Genomic DNA, 12,274 nt, shown 5'->3' on the forward strand with positions numbered 1-12,274 from the left:
GAGGGGAGAGGGAGGGCAGGGTGGTTTCACTTCCCTGCAGGGAACGAGGAGGCAGCGCCGGGGAGAGGGAGCACCCCCAGATCTCGGGGGTCTGGGGGCCCTGGGCATGGCCTGGGCTGGGGACGGAGTCGGGGGACACCTCACGGGTAAGGGGGAACCTCGTGGGGGATTTCTGGGGGGTCACCAGTGGGGTTTGGGGGGTGGGATTTGGGGTCAGGGGGGATTTTCCCTCCTCAGGATTGGGGGATTGGACAGGGAGAGGGTCTGGTCCCACTAAAAGGGGTCGGGATTGAGATTCCCGGGAGTGTTCCCCACCGGATCTGGGATTGTGGGGCACGGTCCAGGGGGACCCTGGGGACAAGGGATGTCCCCAGCGCCACATCGGGGACCCCAGGGCTGTGTCCCCCTCTGCTAGGGGACACTCAGGGGTACCAGGGACCATCCTGTCCCCCACTGTCACCTCTCGTGTCACCACAGTCCTGGCTCGGGTCCCCGCAGCCATCTTGGAGTCCGGGAGCAGCGAGGAGGAGGAGCAGGAGGATGAAGAGGCAGCTCCTGGCCAGGTATCGCTTCCAGGCTCCTTTCCCATTGGATTCCCCCTTCCTGATCCCATAAATCGGGGGGATGAAGCGGGGGGTGCCCCATGTCCAGATTCCAGGGGTGACACAGGGACAGCGTCCCCGGCGCTGGGGGTGTCCGGGTGGCTCAGGGCTCACCAAGGGAATTCCAATGGAATGATGATGGAATGCCAATGGAATGATGATGGAATGATGATGGAATGCCAATGGAATGATGATGGAATGATGATGGAATGCCAATGGAATGATGATGGAATTATGATGGAATGCCAATGGAATGATGATGGAATGATGATGGAATTCCAATGGAATGATGATGGAATTCCAGCGGAATGATGATGGAATGCCAATGGAATGGTGATGGAATTCCAATTGAATTATGATGGAATTCCAATTGAATTATGATGGAATTCCAATGGAATGATGATGGAATCCAATGGAATTCCAGTGGAATGCCAATGGAATTATGATGGAATGCCAATGGAATGGTGATGGAATTCCAATTGAATGCCAATGGAACGATGATGGAATACCAATGCAATGCCCCTGGAATGCCCTGCTGGTGCCGATGGAATTCCACGCTGGTGGAATGCCTGCCAATGGAATTCCGCACCAAAGCGGTGCCACTGCCAACCAGTACCAATGGAATTCCATGCCAAGGGCATTAATTATCCCAAGGGCCATTCCATCCCAATAGAATTCCATCCCAATGCCATGCCATCCCAATGGGATTCCATCCCGAGGGCCATTCCGTGCCATGACAATGCCACGCTGTGCCAACGCGGTGACATTTGCAACAGCCATCCCGATAGAACACCGTGCCAACGGAATTCCATGCCAACGGAATTCCATGCCAACAGAATTCCGTGCTAACCCAGAGCCTCATTCCCGTTTTTCCCACCACAGCACCCGCCCCTGGATCCAGTGCCAGATGACACGGAGACTCGGTTGGCTGAGCTGGAGCAAGGTGAGCCCCGTCCCTTCCTGGTGTCTTGTCCCCATGTCCCATCCCCGTGTCCCATCCCTGTGTCCTACCCCAGTGCCTCATCCCTGTGTTCTGTCCCCATGTCCCATCCCAATGTCCCATCCTGGTGTCCCATCCCAATGTCCCATCCCAATGTCCCATCCCAATGTCCCATCCCCAATGTCCCATCCCAATGTCCCATCCCAGTGTCCCATCCCCAATGTCCCATCCCAATGTCCCATCCCAGTGTCCCATCCCAATGTCCCATCCCAATGTCCCATCCCATTGTCCCATCCCAATGTCCCATCCCCAATGTCCCATCCCAATGTCCCATCCCAGTGTCCCATCCCAATGTCCCGTCCCAATGTCCCATCCCAATGTCCCATCCCATTGTCCCATCCCATTGTCCCATCCCGGTGTCCCATCCCAATGTCCCATCCCATTGTCCCATCCCCATGTCCCATCCCGGTGTCCCATCCCGGTGTCCCATCCCCATTGTCCCATCCCATGTCCCCAATGTCCCATCCCATTGTCCCATCCCGGTGTCCCATCCCAATGTCCCATCCCGGTGTCCCATTCCCAATGTCCCATCCCAATATCCCATCCCCAATGTCCCATCCCGGTGTCCCATCCCCATTGTCCCATCCCATGTCCCCAATGTCCCATCCCATTGTCCCATCCCGGTGTCCCATCCCAATGTCCCATCCCGGTGTCCCATTCCCAATGTCCCATCCCAATATCCCATCCCCAATGTCCCATCCCGGTGTCCCATTCCCATTGTCCCATCCCATGTCCCCAGTGTCCCCAGCACCTCCCTGCCCCCCGCAGGCTCTGGGGTAAATCCCCCCTGTCACAGTGCCAGCCCCACTCCCGGGTGCCCTGGCCGGGCTCTGGGCACAGCGGGCCGTGGGCAGGACATGCTGGTGGCACCTGACCCCCAGTGTCACCCTCGGTGTCACCCCCGGTGTCACCCTCAGCGTCGCAGTGCCCTGGTGGCACCTGACCCCCGGTGTCACCCCCGGTGTCACCGCCGGTGTCACCCCCGGTGTCACCCCCGGTGTCACCCTCAGCGTCGCAGGCGCTGCTGGCCGAGCTGGAGGCGCTGGACACCGAGGTGGAGCTGGAGCAGCGGTGCTGGCAGCGAGCCCAGGCCTTCAGTGCCCAGGTGGGGATGGGGACAGGTCCCCAAAACTGTCCCTTCATGGGGACAAAGGTGCGGGGGCACCCTCGGGGCATGGCCGGCTTGGGGGCGTGGGGGGAACCCCAGGTCTGGGATTCTGGGATTCTGGTGGAGCAGGAGAACGCTCGGCTGGAGAGGCTCAGCCTGGCCAGGAGCCCCAAAGGGACCCCTGAGGTGACCCCAGAGGAGGTGACACCTGTGATGGCACCTGAGGTGACCCCAGAGGAGGTGACACCTGTGATGGCACCTGAGGTGACCCCAGAGGAGGTGACACACACGGAGGTGCCCCCGGAGGAGCCACCTGCCCCTACCCAGCTCCCAGGTGAGCCTGGGGTGTTCCATCCCATCCCATCCCATCCCATCCCATCCCATCCCATCCCGCCCTGGAACAGGATCCTATCCCTGCCCCGCTGTCCCCTCCCAGTGTCCCCAGATCCCAGCTTGTCCCCACGCCGAGCTTTGGGGCTGTTCCCAAGCCCCGTTTTGGGTCAAATCAAGCGAAAGCGACACCGAAATCCAACCGCAGTCGCCGACGCCGCTCGCGCTTCCCCTTTCCCATCCTCTTTTCCCAAGGTGCCACTTCCTGCTCTCAGGACCCGGTGGGAACATCCCAAATTCCCTGATCCCACCCCAGGATGGCCCCTGGGGGGTGTTTGGGGTGTCCCGGGGGTGCCACCCCGCTGTCACACCCCATTCCCGCTGGATCCCGTTGCAGAGGCAGATTCCAATCGGGATATGGGGGACACGGCTGGGATGGGGTGACCAGGGGGCTCAGCTCCCTTTTTTCCCCCTTCCCCCCCCCCCCATTTCCCAAACTTCTCCCCAATTTCCCACTCCTCAATTCCCCTTTTCCCAACCTTTCTCCCCCACCCCATTTCCCACTTTTGATCTCCCTTTCCCACTCCTCATTCCCCCCAGTTTCCTATCCCCCTTTTCCCTCTTTTTCCCCCTTTCACACCCCTCATTTCTTCCCTTTCCCACCCTTTTTCCTCTTTCCCCACTCCCACCCCAATTTCCCACCCCTCAATTCCCCCTTTCCCAATATTTCTCCTCCTCATTTCCCACTTTTTCCCCCACCTTTCCCACTCCTCATTCCCCCCACTTCCCACTCCTCATTTCCCCCTTTTCTCCATTTTTCCCTTTTCCCTATTCTTCTCTTTTCCCCCTTTCCCACCCCTCACTTTCCCCATTTCCCACTTCCCACCTCCCTTTCCTCCCTTTTCCCAATTTCCCACCCCTCAATTCCCCCTTTCCCACTCCTCATTCCCCCACCCCTTTTTCCCCCTTTCCCACCCCTCATTCCCACTTTTCTCCCAGCTCCACAGGAAGATCTCTCCCAGCTCCTGGAACATCACCGGGAGCTCCAGGCGCAGCTGCAGCACCTGCACACCCAGGTACCCCAAAACCGGCCCCAACCCCCATTTCCCACTTTGGGATTTTGGGATTAAGCCCCCCGCAATGTCCCAGGGCTCAGAGTGGGATTTTTCATTAATTTTTTGCTAATTTTGGCTGATTTTTCGCTGATTTTTCGCTGATTTTCTCCTGGAATTTTGCGGATTTTTTTGCTGATTTTTCGCTGATTTTCTCCTGGAATTTTGCGGATTTTTCGCTGATTTTCTCCCAGATTTTTTACTGATTTTTCACGAAATTGTTCACAAAATTTTGTGGATTTCCCCTGGATTTTCTCCAGGATTTTTCACTGATTTTCCACTGATTTTTCATGAAAGTGCTCTTGACATTTTTGTGGATTTCTCCTAGATTTTCTCCCAGATTTTTCACTGATTTTTTCTTGTTTTTCCTCCGGATTTGTCCCAGATTTGTCCTGGATTTTTCACTGAGTTTTTATGGATTTCTCACAGATTTGTCATAGATTTTCTCCCAGATTTCTCCTGGATTTCTCCCTGATTTTTCACAGATCTTTCATGAAGTTTCCACAGATTTTTTGAGGATTTGTCACGGATTTTCTCCCGGATTTTTAACGGATTTTTCACTTCCTTTCTCCCGGATATTTCCCGGATTTCTGACGGAATTTCCCGGCGCAGCTGGAGCTGGAGCGGGAGGAGCAGCAGCGCCTGCGGGCAGCCCTGGCCGCCAGCCAGAGGGCACTGAGGTCCTTCAAGAGAGGTCAGCAGGGTCCCCGTGTCCCCTCCCGGTGCCACCAGTGCCACCGGTGCCACCCCAAACCAACGGCGGGCAGCTGCCCCTGGCTGTCCCCAGCCACGCCAGGGGGCCGTGCCCAAGTGCCCGTGGTGGCATCACCCTCATTTCCCTTTTTTCCCCTCATTTTCACCTCCTTTTTCTCCTTTTTCCCCACCCTTCTTCTCTCCCTTTCCCACCCCTATTCTCCACCCCAGTGCCACCGGTGCCACCCCAAACCAACGGCGGGCAGCTGCCCCTGGCTGTCCCCAGCCACGCCAGGGGGCCGTGCCCAAGTGCCCGTGGTGGCATCACCCTCATTTCCCTTTTTTTTTCCCTCATTTTCACCTCCTTTTTCCCCACCCTTCTTCTCTCCCTTTCCCACCCCTATTCTCCACCCCATTTCCCACCCATTTTCCCCCTTTTCCCATCATTTTTCCCCTCCTTTCCCACCCTTTTCCCTCCACCTCATTTCCCTTTCATTTCCCATCCTTTCCCCTCCCATTTCTCAAACCTTTCCCACCCTTTTCTTCCACTTCCCCCCCATTTTCCACCCTTTTTTCTGCCCTTCCCCCCTTTTTTCCCCATTTCCCACCCTCATTCCCCCTTTTCCCGCTCCATTTCCCACCCTTTTTCCCACCCTTTCCCCCCCATTTCCCAAACCTTTTCCCCCATTTCCCAAATCTCTCCCCCATTTCCCAAACCTTTTCCCCATTTCCCAAATCTCTCCCCCATTTCCCGCCCTTGTCCCCCTTTCCCCGGTGCCACCCCGCTGTCCCCGCAGTGTCCCAGATTGTCACCCAGGATTACTGCCAGGCCCTGGAGCAGCTGGAGCTGGAGCAGGACCTGCGCTGCCACGCCGAGGCCTTCGCCCACCAGGTGCCACCAAGGCCTTGGGGACACCGCTGGGGGTGGCACGGAGGTGACAGCGGGGTGTGCCAGCACCCCTGGCACCCATCCCGAGGGAACGAGGTGATCCCAAGGGAATGGGGTGATCCCAGGAGTCTCCTGCTGCGGTTTTTTGGGATGTAGGCGGGTGGGATTCACCAGCAGCCCCTCTGGAAGGTGGCACCGAGGTGACACTGAGGTGACACCGCGGTGACACCCGCGCTCCCAGATGCTGCTCCAGCAGAAGGAGGCGAAGCGCCAGAGCTCCATCCTGCTGAGGAATGCCACACCAAATTCCCAAATCCTGGAAGCGCTCCAGGAATTGGAAAAACTCAGCCGGGAGCTGGAGGAGACGCGGCAGGAACAGCGCCAGCGGGTGAGGGACTGTCCCCAGGCCTGGGGACATCGCGGGGAGGGGACAGCGGGGTCCAGACACCACACCTACAATCCCATTCTTCCACAATGGATTTCTTTCCATGGTTTTCCACCATGGATTTAACTCCATGGATTTCCCTCCATGGATTTCCCTCCATGGATTCCTTTCCATGGATTCCTTTCCATGAATTTCCCACCATGGATTTCCACCATGGATTTCCTTCCATGGATTTCCACCATGGATTTCCCCCCATGGATTTCCCTCCATGGATTCCCCGAGGTGTCGATGGAACCTCATCCCGCCATGGGGAGATTTGCCCTAAAACCCTCCGGGAGTTTTTCCCCAAATCCCCGATTTTAGGGTCGGGGAGCGCTGCCGTCCTTGGGGTTTTCCCAGATCCCGGAATTCCCGCGTCCCACAGGAGAAGGAGCTGGAGCGGGAGCGGGAGGAGCTGCGGCGGGCGCGGGAAGCGCTGCAGGAGGAGCGCGAGGAGAAGCGGGAGCTGAGGGAGAGGCTGGAAGGGCTGGAGAAGGAAGGTGGGAATTTCCACATTCCATGGAATTCCAGAGGGTTCCGTGGGATTCCAGAGGGATTTTAGAGGATTCCAGAAAATTCCAAACAATTCCAGGGGGGGATTCAAAAAAATTCCAGGGGGATTTTAGAGGTTTCCAGGAAAAATCCAGAGGGATTCCAGAAGATTCTAGACAGATTCCAAAGCATTCCAGAGGGATTTCAGGAGGATTCCAGGGGAATTCCATAAAATTCCAGAGGGATTCCAGGAGGATTCCAGAAGATTCCGGGGAGATTCCAGTTGGATTCCAAAGAATCCCAGAAGGTTCCAGAGGATCTCAGAGGAATTCCAGGGGGATTCCAAAGGGATTCCAGAAGATTCCGGGGGGATTCCAGAGGATTGCAGGGGGATTCCAAGGAGTTCCAGAGGAATTCCAGGGGGATTCAAAGAATTCCAGAAAATTCCAGAGGAGTTCCAGACAGATTCCAGGGGGATTGGGGGGGATTCAAAAAAATTCCAGGGGGATTTTAGAGGTTTCCAGGAAAAATCCAGAGGGATTCCAGAAGATTCTAGACAGATTCCAAAGCATTCCGGAGGGATTTCAGGAGGATTCCAGATGATTCCAGGGTGATTTTAGATGGTTCCAGGGGAATTCCATAAAATTCCAGAGGGATTCCAGAGGTATTCCAGAGGGGATTCCAGGAGGATTCCAGAAGATTCCGGGGAGATTCCAGTTGGATTCCAAAGAATCCCAGAAGGTTCCAGAGGATCTCAGAGGAATTCCAGGGGGATTCCAAAGGGATTCCAGAAGATTCCGGGGGGATTCCAGAGGATTGCAGGGGGATTCCAAGGAGTTCCAGAGGAATTCCAGGGGGATTCAAAGAATTCCAGAGGATTCCAGAAAATTCCAGAGGAGTTCCAGACAGATTCCAGGGGGATTTTGGAGGGTTCATGGGGGATTCCGGAATGTTCCGGAGGGATCCCAAATCCCGCCTCATTGCAGTGGGATCGCTCCGGGAGCAGCTGGCGCAGCAGCCGCCACCTCAGGGCCACCCCGAGGTGCCACCGCCGCCACCGCTGCCACCGCCCGCTGCCACCGCCGGCCCCGCCGAGTAGGTGACACATCCCGGCAGCTCTTCCCGCCAACATTCCGGAATGTTCCCGGAAATCCGCTGTCCCCACCCTGACTGTCCCCGAGGGGAGGGGACAGGGTGACAGACTTGTCACCTCCTGTCCCCTCTGGTGTCACCTCCTGTCCCCCCCGCAGCCCCCTGGCCACCCTGCGGCAGAGGAAGGCGCGGAAAAGCCGGGAGCAAAGTGAGTCCTGAGGGGTGGGGACAGCGGGAGTGTCACCAAAGTGTTATTGGGATGGGGGGTGGGATATCGGGAGTGTCCCCAGAGTGTCACCAGGCTGGGGACAGCAGGAGTGGCCCCAAAGTGTCACCAGGCTGGGGACAGCGGGAGTGTCCCCAGAGTGTCACCAGGCTGGGGACAGCGGGAGTGTCCCCAAAGTGTTATTGGGATGGGGACAGCGAGTGTCCCCAAAGTGTCACCAGGGTGGGGACAGCGGGAGTGTCCCCAAAGTGTCACCAGGATGGGGACATTGGGAGTGTCACCAGGGTGGGGACATCAGGAGTGTCCCCAAAGTGTCACCAGGATGGGTGGGGGACATGGGGAGTGTCCCCAGTGTCACCAGAACAGAGGGCGCTCCAGGGGTCCCCCAGCTCCATTGGGGGTGATCTGGGGACAGGGTGGCACTGCGCGGGGAGGTGACAGCGTGACCTGAGCGGTGTCCCCAGCACGGGGAGGTGACACGCGGTGCCACCCTGGCAGGTGACGCAGGGACCGAGGACGTCCATGCCCGGGCCGTGCAGGAGATGCTGGAGAGGATCCGCACCGGGATCGTCCTGCGGCCGGCCAGGGCCAGGCCCTCCCCGTGCCAGGTGACAATGGGGACAGCGGGCTGGCAGGCCTGGCATTCCCGGGCTCAGGAATTCCCGGGGTCAGGAATTCCCGGGGTCAGGAATTCCCGGGATTGAGCCATTCCCGATTTCCCGGCAGGACTCCATGACCAGCAAGAGGAGGAGCGCAGCGCTGGAGCTGCAGGGGATCCTGGTGGGCAGCCATGTCCCCTTGGTGTCCCTTGATGTCCCCTTTGTGTCCCCACGCTGTCCCCTCGGTGTCCCTTCAATGTCCCCATCATGCTCCCATGGTGTCCCCTTGGCGTCCCTTGAGTCCCCGTGGCGTCTCCTTGATGTCCCCGTGGTGTCTCCATGGCGTCTTCTTGATGTCCCCGTGGTGTCCCCTGGTGTCCCCTGGTGTCCCCTGGTGACCCCGGCTGTCCCAGGGTGCCCTGCGGAGGCCGAGCCGGAGGCGCAGCCGGAAGAGCCGGGAGCAGCAGCCGGGATCCGTCCTGGAGCTGGGATCCATCCTGGAGCGGCGGCGCCGCGCCCTGGACGCTTCCGTGGGGGATTCCGCAGGGAATTCCATGGGAAACCAGTCCATGGGAAACCAGTCCATGGGGAATTCCATGGGCACCACTTCCATGGGCACCAATTCCATGAGGGATTCTGTGGGCACCAATTCCAAGGGAAACCAGTCCATGGGCACCAATTCCACAGGGAATTCCACGGGCACAAATTCCATGGGCACCAATTCCATGGATGGGGGATTCCGCGAGGAATTCCATGGGAAACCAGTCCATGGGCACCACTTCCATGAGGAATTCCATGGGCACAAATTCCATGGGCAGCAATTCCATGAGGGATTCCGTGGGCACCAATTCCATGGGAAACCATTCCACGGGCACCAATTCCATGGGCACTAATTCCATGGGCACCGATTCCATGGGCAGCAATTCCATGAGTACCAATTCCATGAAGAATTCCATGGGCACCAATTCCAAGGGAAACCATTCCACGGGCACCAATTCCATGGGCACTAATTCCATGGGCACCGATTCCATGGGCAGCAATTCCATGAGTACCAATTCCATGAAGAATTCCATGGGCACCAATTCCAAGGGAAACCATTCCACGGGCACCAATTCCACAGGGAATTCCATGGGCACCAATTCCATGAGCACCAATCCCATGGGCACCAAATCCATGGGCACAAATTCCATGGGGAATTCCATGGGCACCAATTCCATGGGCACCAATTCCACGGGCACCAATTCCATGGGGAATTCCATGAGCACCAATTCCAAGGGAAACCAGTCCATGGGCACCAATTCCACAGGGAATTCCACGGGCACCAATTCCATGGGCACCAATTCCATGGGCAACCATTCCAAGGGCACAAATTCCATGGGCACCGATTCCATGAGGAATTCCATGGGGAATTCCATGAGCACCAGTTCCATGGGCACTAATTCCATGGGCACCAATTCCATGGGCAGCAATTCCATGAGTACCAATTCCATGAAGAATTCCATGGGCACCAATTCCAAGGGAAACCATTCCACGGGCACCAATTCCACAGGGAATTCCATGGGCACCAATTCCATGGGCACCAATTCCACGGGCACCAATTCCATGGGGAATTCCATGAGCACCAATTCCAAGGGAAACCAGTCCATGGGCACCAATTCCACAGGGAATTCCACGGGCACCAATTCCATGGGCACCAATTCCATGGGCACCAATTCCATGGGCAACCATTCCAAGGGCACAAATTCCATGGGCACCGATTCCATGAGGAATTCCATGGGGAATTCCATGAGCACCAGTTCCATGGGCACTAATTCCATGGGCACCGATTCCATGGGCAGCAATTCCATGAGCACCAATTCCATGAGCACCAATTCCATGAGCACCAATCCCATGGGCACAAATTCCATGGGGAATTCCATGGGCACCAATTCCATGGGCACCAATTCCATGAGGAATTCCACGGGCACCAATCCCATGGGCACCAATCCCATGGGCACCAGTTCCACGGGCACCGATCCCATGGGCACCAATTCCACGGGCACCGATCCCATGAGGAATTCCACGGGAGCACCGGAACCTGCCGGAGCTGGGACGGAGCCAGATGCCGGTACGGAGTTGGGAATGTCCCCAAGGAGGGCTTGGAGGTGACACCAGCAGCCGTCACCTCCTGTCCCCTCCTGTCCGCGCTGCCATTCCTGTCACGGCTTTTCCCAGGAAACCACAAGGACCAGGACCAGGACCAGGACCAGGACACGGACAAGGACAAGGACCAGGACCAGGACCAGGACATGGCCAGGGTCCCCTTCCGGCCCCGGGGCCTTGGTGGCCTCCCCAGGACACGTCCCCGTCCCCGCTGGGGCTGGGACAGCGGGAACAACGCCTAGGAGCCGCTTCCCGGAATTCCCGCCCTTTTCCTGGGATTTTCCACCTTCATTTTCCGGGATTTTCCCATCACTTCCCAGGGTCTTCCACCCTTTTTCTCCAAGATTTTCCACCCTCATTTCCCGGGATTTCCCGCCCTCATTTCCTGGATTTCCCGTCCTCCATTCCCAAGATTTTCCTGCCCCTTTCCAGGACTTCCCACCCTCAATTCCTAAGATTTCCTGCCCCTCAATTCCCAGAATTTCCCACCCTTATTTCCCAGGATTTCCCACCTTAATTTCCCAGGATTTTCTGCACTCTTTTCCCAGGACTTCCCACCCTTAATTCCCAGGATTTCCCGCCCTCATTTCCTTGGATTTTCCGCACCCCTTTCCCAGGATTTTCCACCCTTTTCCCCCAAGATTTTCTGCCCCCCTTCCCAAGGATTTCCTGACCTCCCTTCTCAGGATATTCCCAGGATTTTCCCACCCTCAATTCCCAAGATTTTCCTGCCTCCTTTCCCAGGAATTTCCACCATTTTTTCCCCCATGATTTCCCACCCTCCTTTCCCAGGATTTTCCACCCTTTTCCCAAGATTTTCCCAGGATTTCCCATCCTAATTTCCAAGGATTTCTCACCCTTTTTTCCCAGGATTTTCCTGCCCCATTTTCCAGGATTTCCCACCCTCAATTTCCAGAATTTTCCATCCTCCTTTCCTGGAATTTTCCTGCCTCATTTCCTGGAATTTTCCTGCCTCATTTCCCAGGATTTCCCACCCTCCATTCCCAAGATTTTTCCAGGATTTTCCACCTTCAATTCCCAGAATTTCCCATCCTCCTTTCCTGGAATTTTCCCAGAATTTCCCACCCTCCTGGGAACCCCTGGAAAAACGGGATCCCCTGGAATTCCGCGCTGCTTTGCCTTGGGAATGATCCAAATCCCACCCTCCAAATCCCCCCAAAATTCGGGAATTCCTTCCCCAAAATCCCCCAGAACTTCCGGCAGCTCCTCCTTTCCTACAACATCCAAATAAAATCCTTTATTTCCCTTGGATTTGGGACCACCTGGAATTATTCCCGACATTCCAAAGCTCCTTTCCCAGGAATCCCAAATTCTCCATTCCCTGGGAATTCCCTCGGATTTGTTTTTATCCCGTTTTTTTTTCCCTCCTCCTCCAGCTGGAACTCAAAGCTTTAAGGCTGGGAGGGATTTTTCCCAAATTTTCCCAAATTTCCCTGAATTCCTGCTCCTTTTTCCTGTGGATTTTCCAGGAGGAAAACTGGGAAGGAGAGGCCCAAAAAAAAAAAAAAAAAAAAAAAAAAAAAAGGAGAAAAAGGAAAATTCTG

The 12,274-nt window shown here is 56.4% G+C and overlaps 1 protein-coding gene across 1 annotated transcript; it reads left to right on the forward strand.

Moving 5' to 3' along the window:
* The first annotated feature begins 29 nt into the window (after positions 1 to 29).
* LOC120509429 (shootin-1-like) lies at positions 30 to 9,460 on the forward strand. The gene is made up of 15 exons (XM_039724037.1): positions 30 to 146; positions 478 to 563; positions 1,485 to 1,545; positions 2,613 to 2,707; positions 2,840 to 3,044; positions 4,040 to 4,116; positions 4,765 to 4,846; positions 5,643 to 5,737; positions 5,976 to 6,122; positions 6,544 to 6,658; positions 7,637 to 7,745; positions 7,901 to 7,950; positions 8,467 to 8,576; positions 8,695 to 8,748; positions 8,981 to 9,460. The coding sequence occupies exons 1-15, from the start codon at positions 107 to 109 to the stop codon at positions 9,458 to 9,460; spliced, it is 1,806 nt and encodes a 601-aa protein (XP_039579971.1). The 5' UTR covers positions 30 to 106.
* Positions 9,461 to 12,274: the final 2,814 nt, after the last annotated feature.

Source organism: Passer montanus, unplaced genomic scaffold (assembly GCF_014805655.1).
Source record: "Passer montanus isolate IOZ18808 unplaced genomic scaffold, ASM1480565v1 scaffold109, whole genome shotgun sequence".
Taxonomy (NCBI): domain Eukaryota; kingdom Metazoa; phylum Chordata; class Aves; order Passeriformes; family Passeridae; genus Passer; species Passer montanus.

What these genes read in the sequence shown, in the direction of transcription:
- LOC120509429 (XM_039724037.1), top strand. Translation starts at nt 107, where the DNA reads ATGGCCTGGGCTGGGGACGGAGTCGGGGGACACCTCACGG. An exon ending in ACTGAGGTCCTTCAAGAGAG is followed by an intron (nt 4,847 to 5,642) that starts GTCAGCAGGGTC and finishes CTGTCCCCGCAG; the next exon opens with TGTCCCAGATTGTCACCCAG. An exon ending in GCCACCGCCGGCCCCGCCGA is followed by an intron (nt 7,746 to 7,900) that starts GTAGGTGACACA and finishes TCCCCCCCGCAG; the next exon opens with CCCCCTGGCCACCCTGCGGC.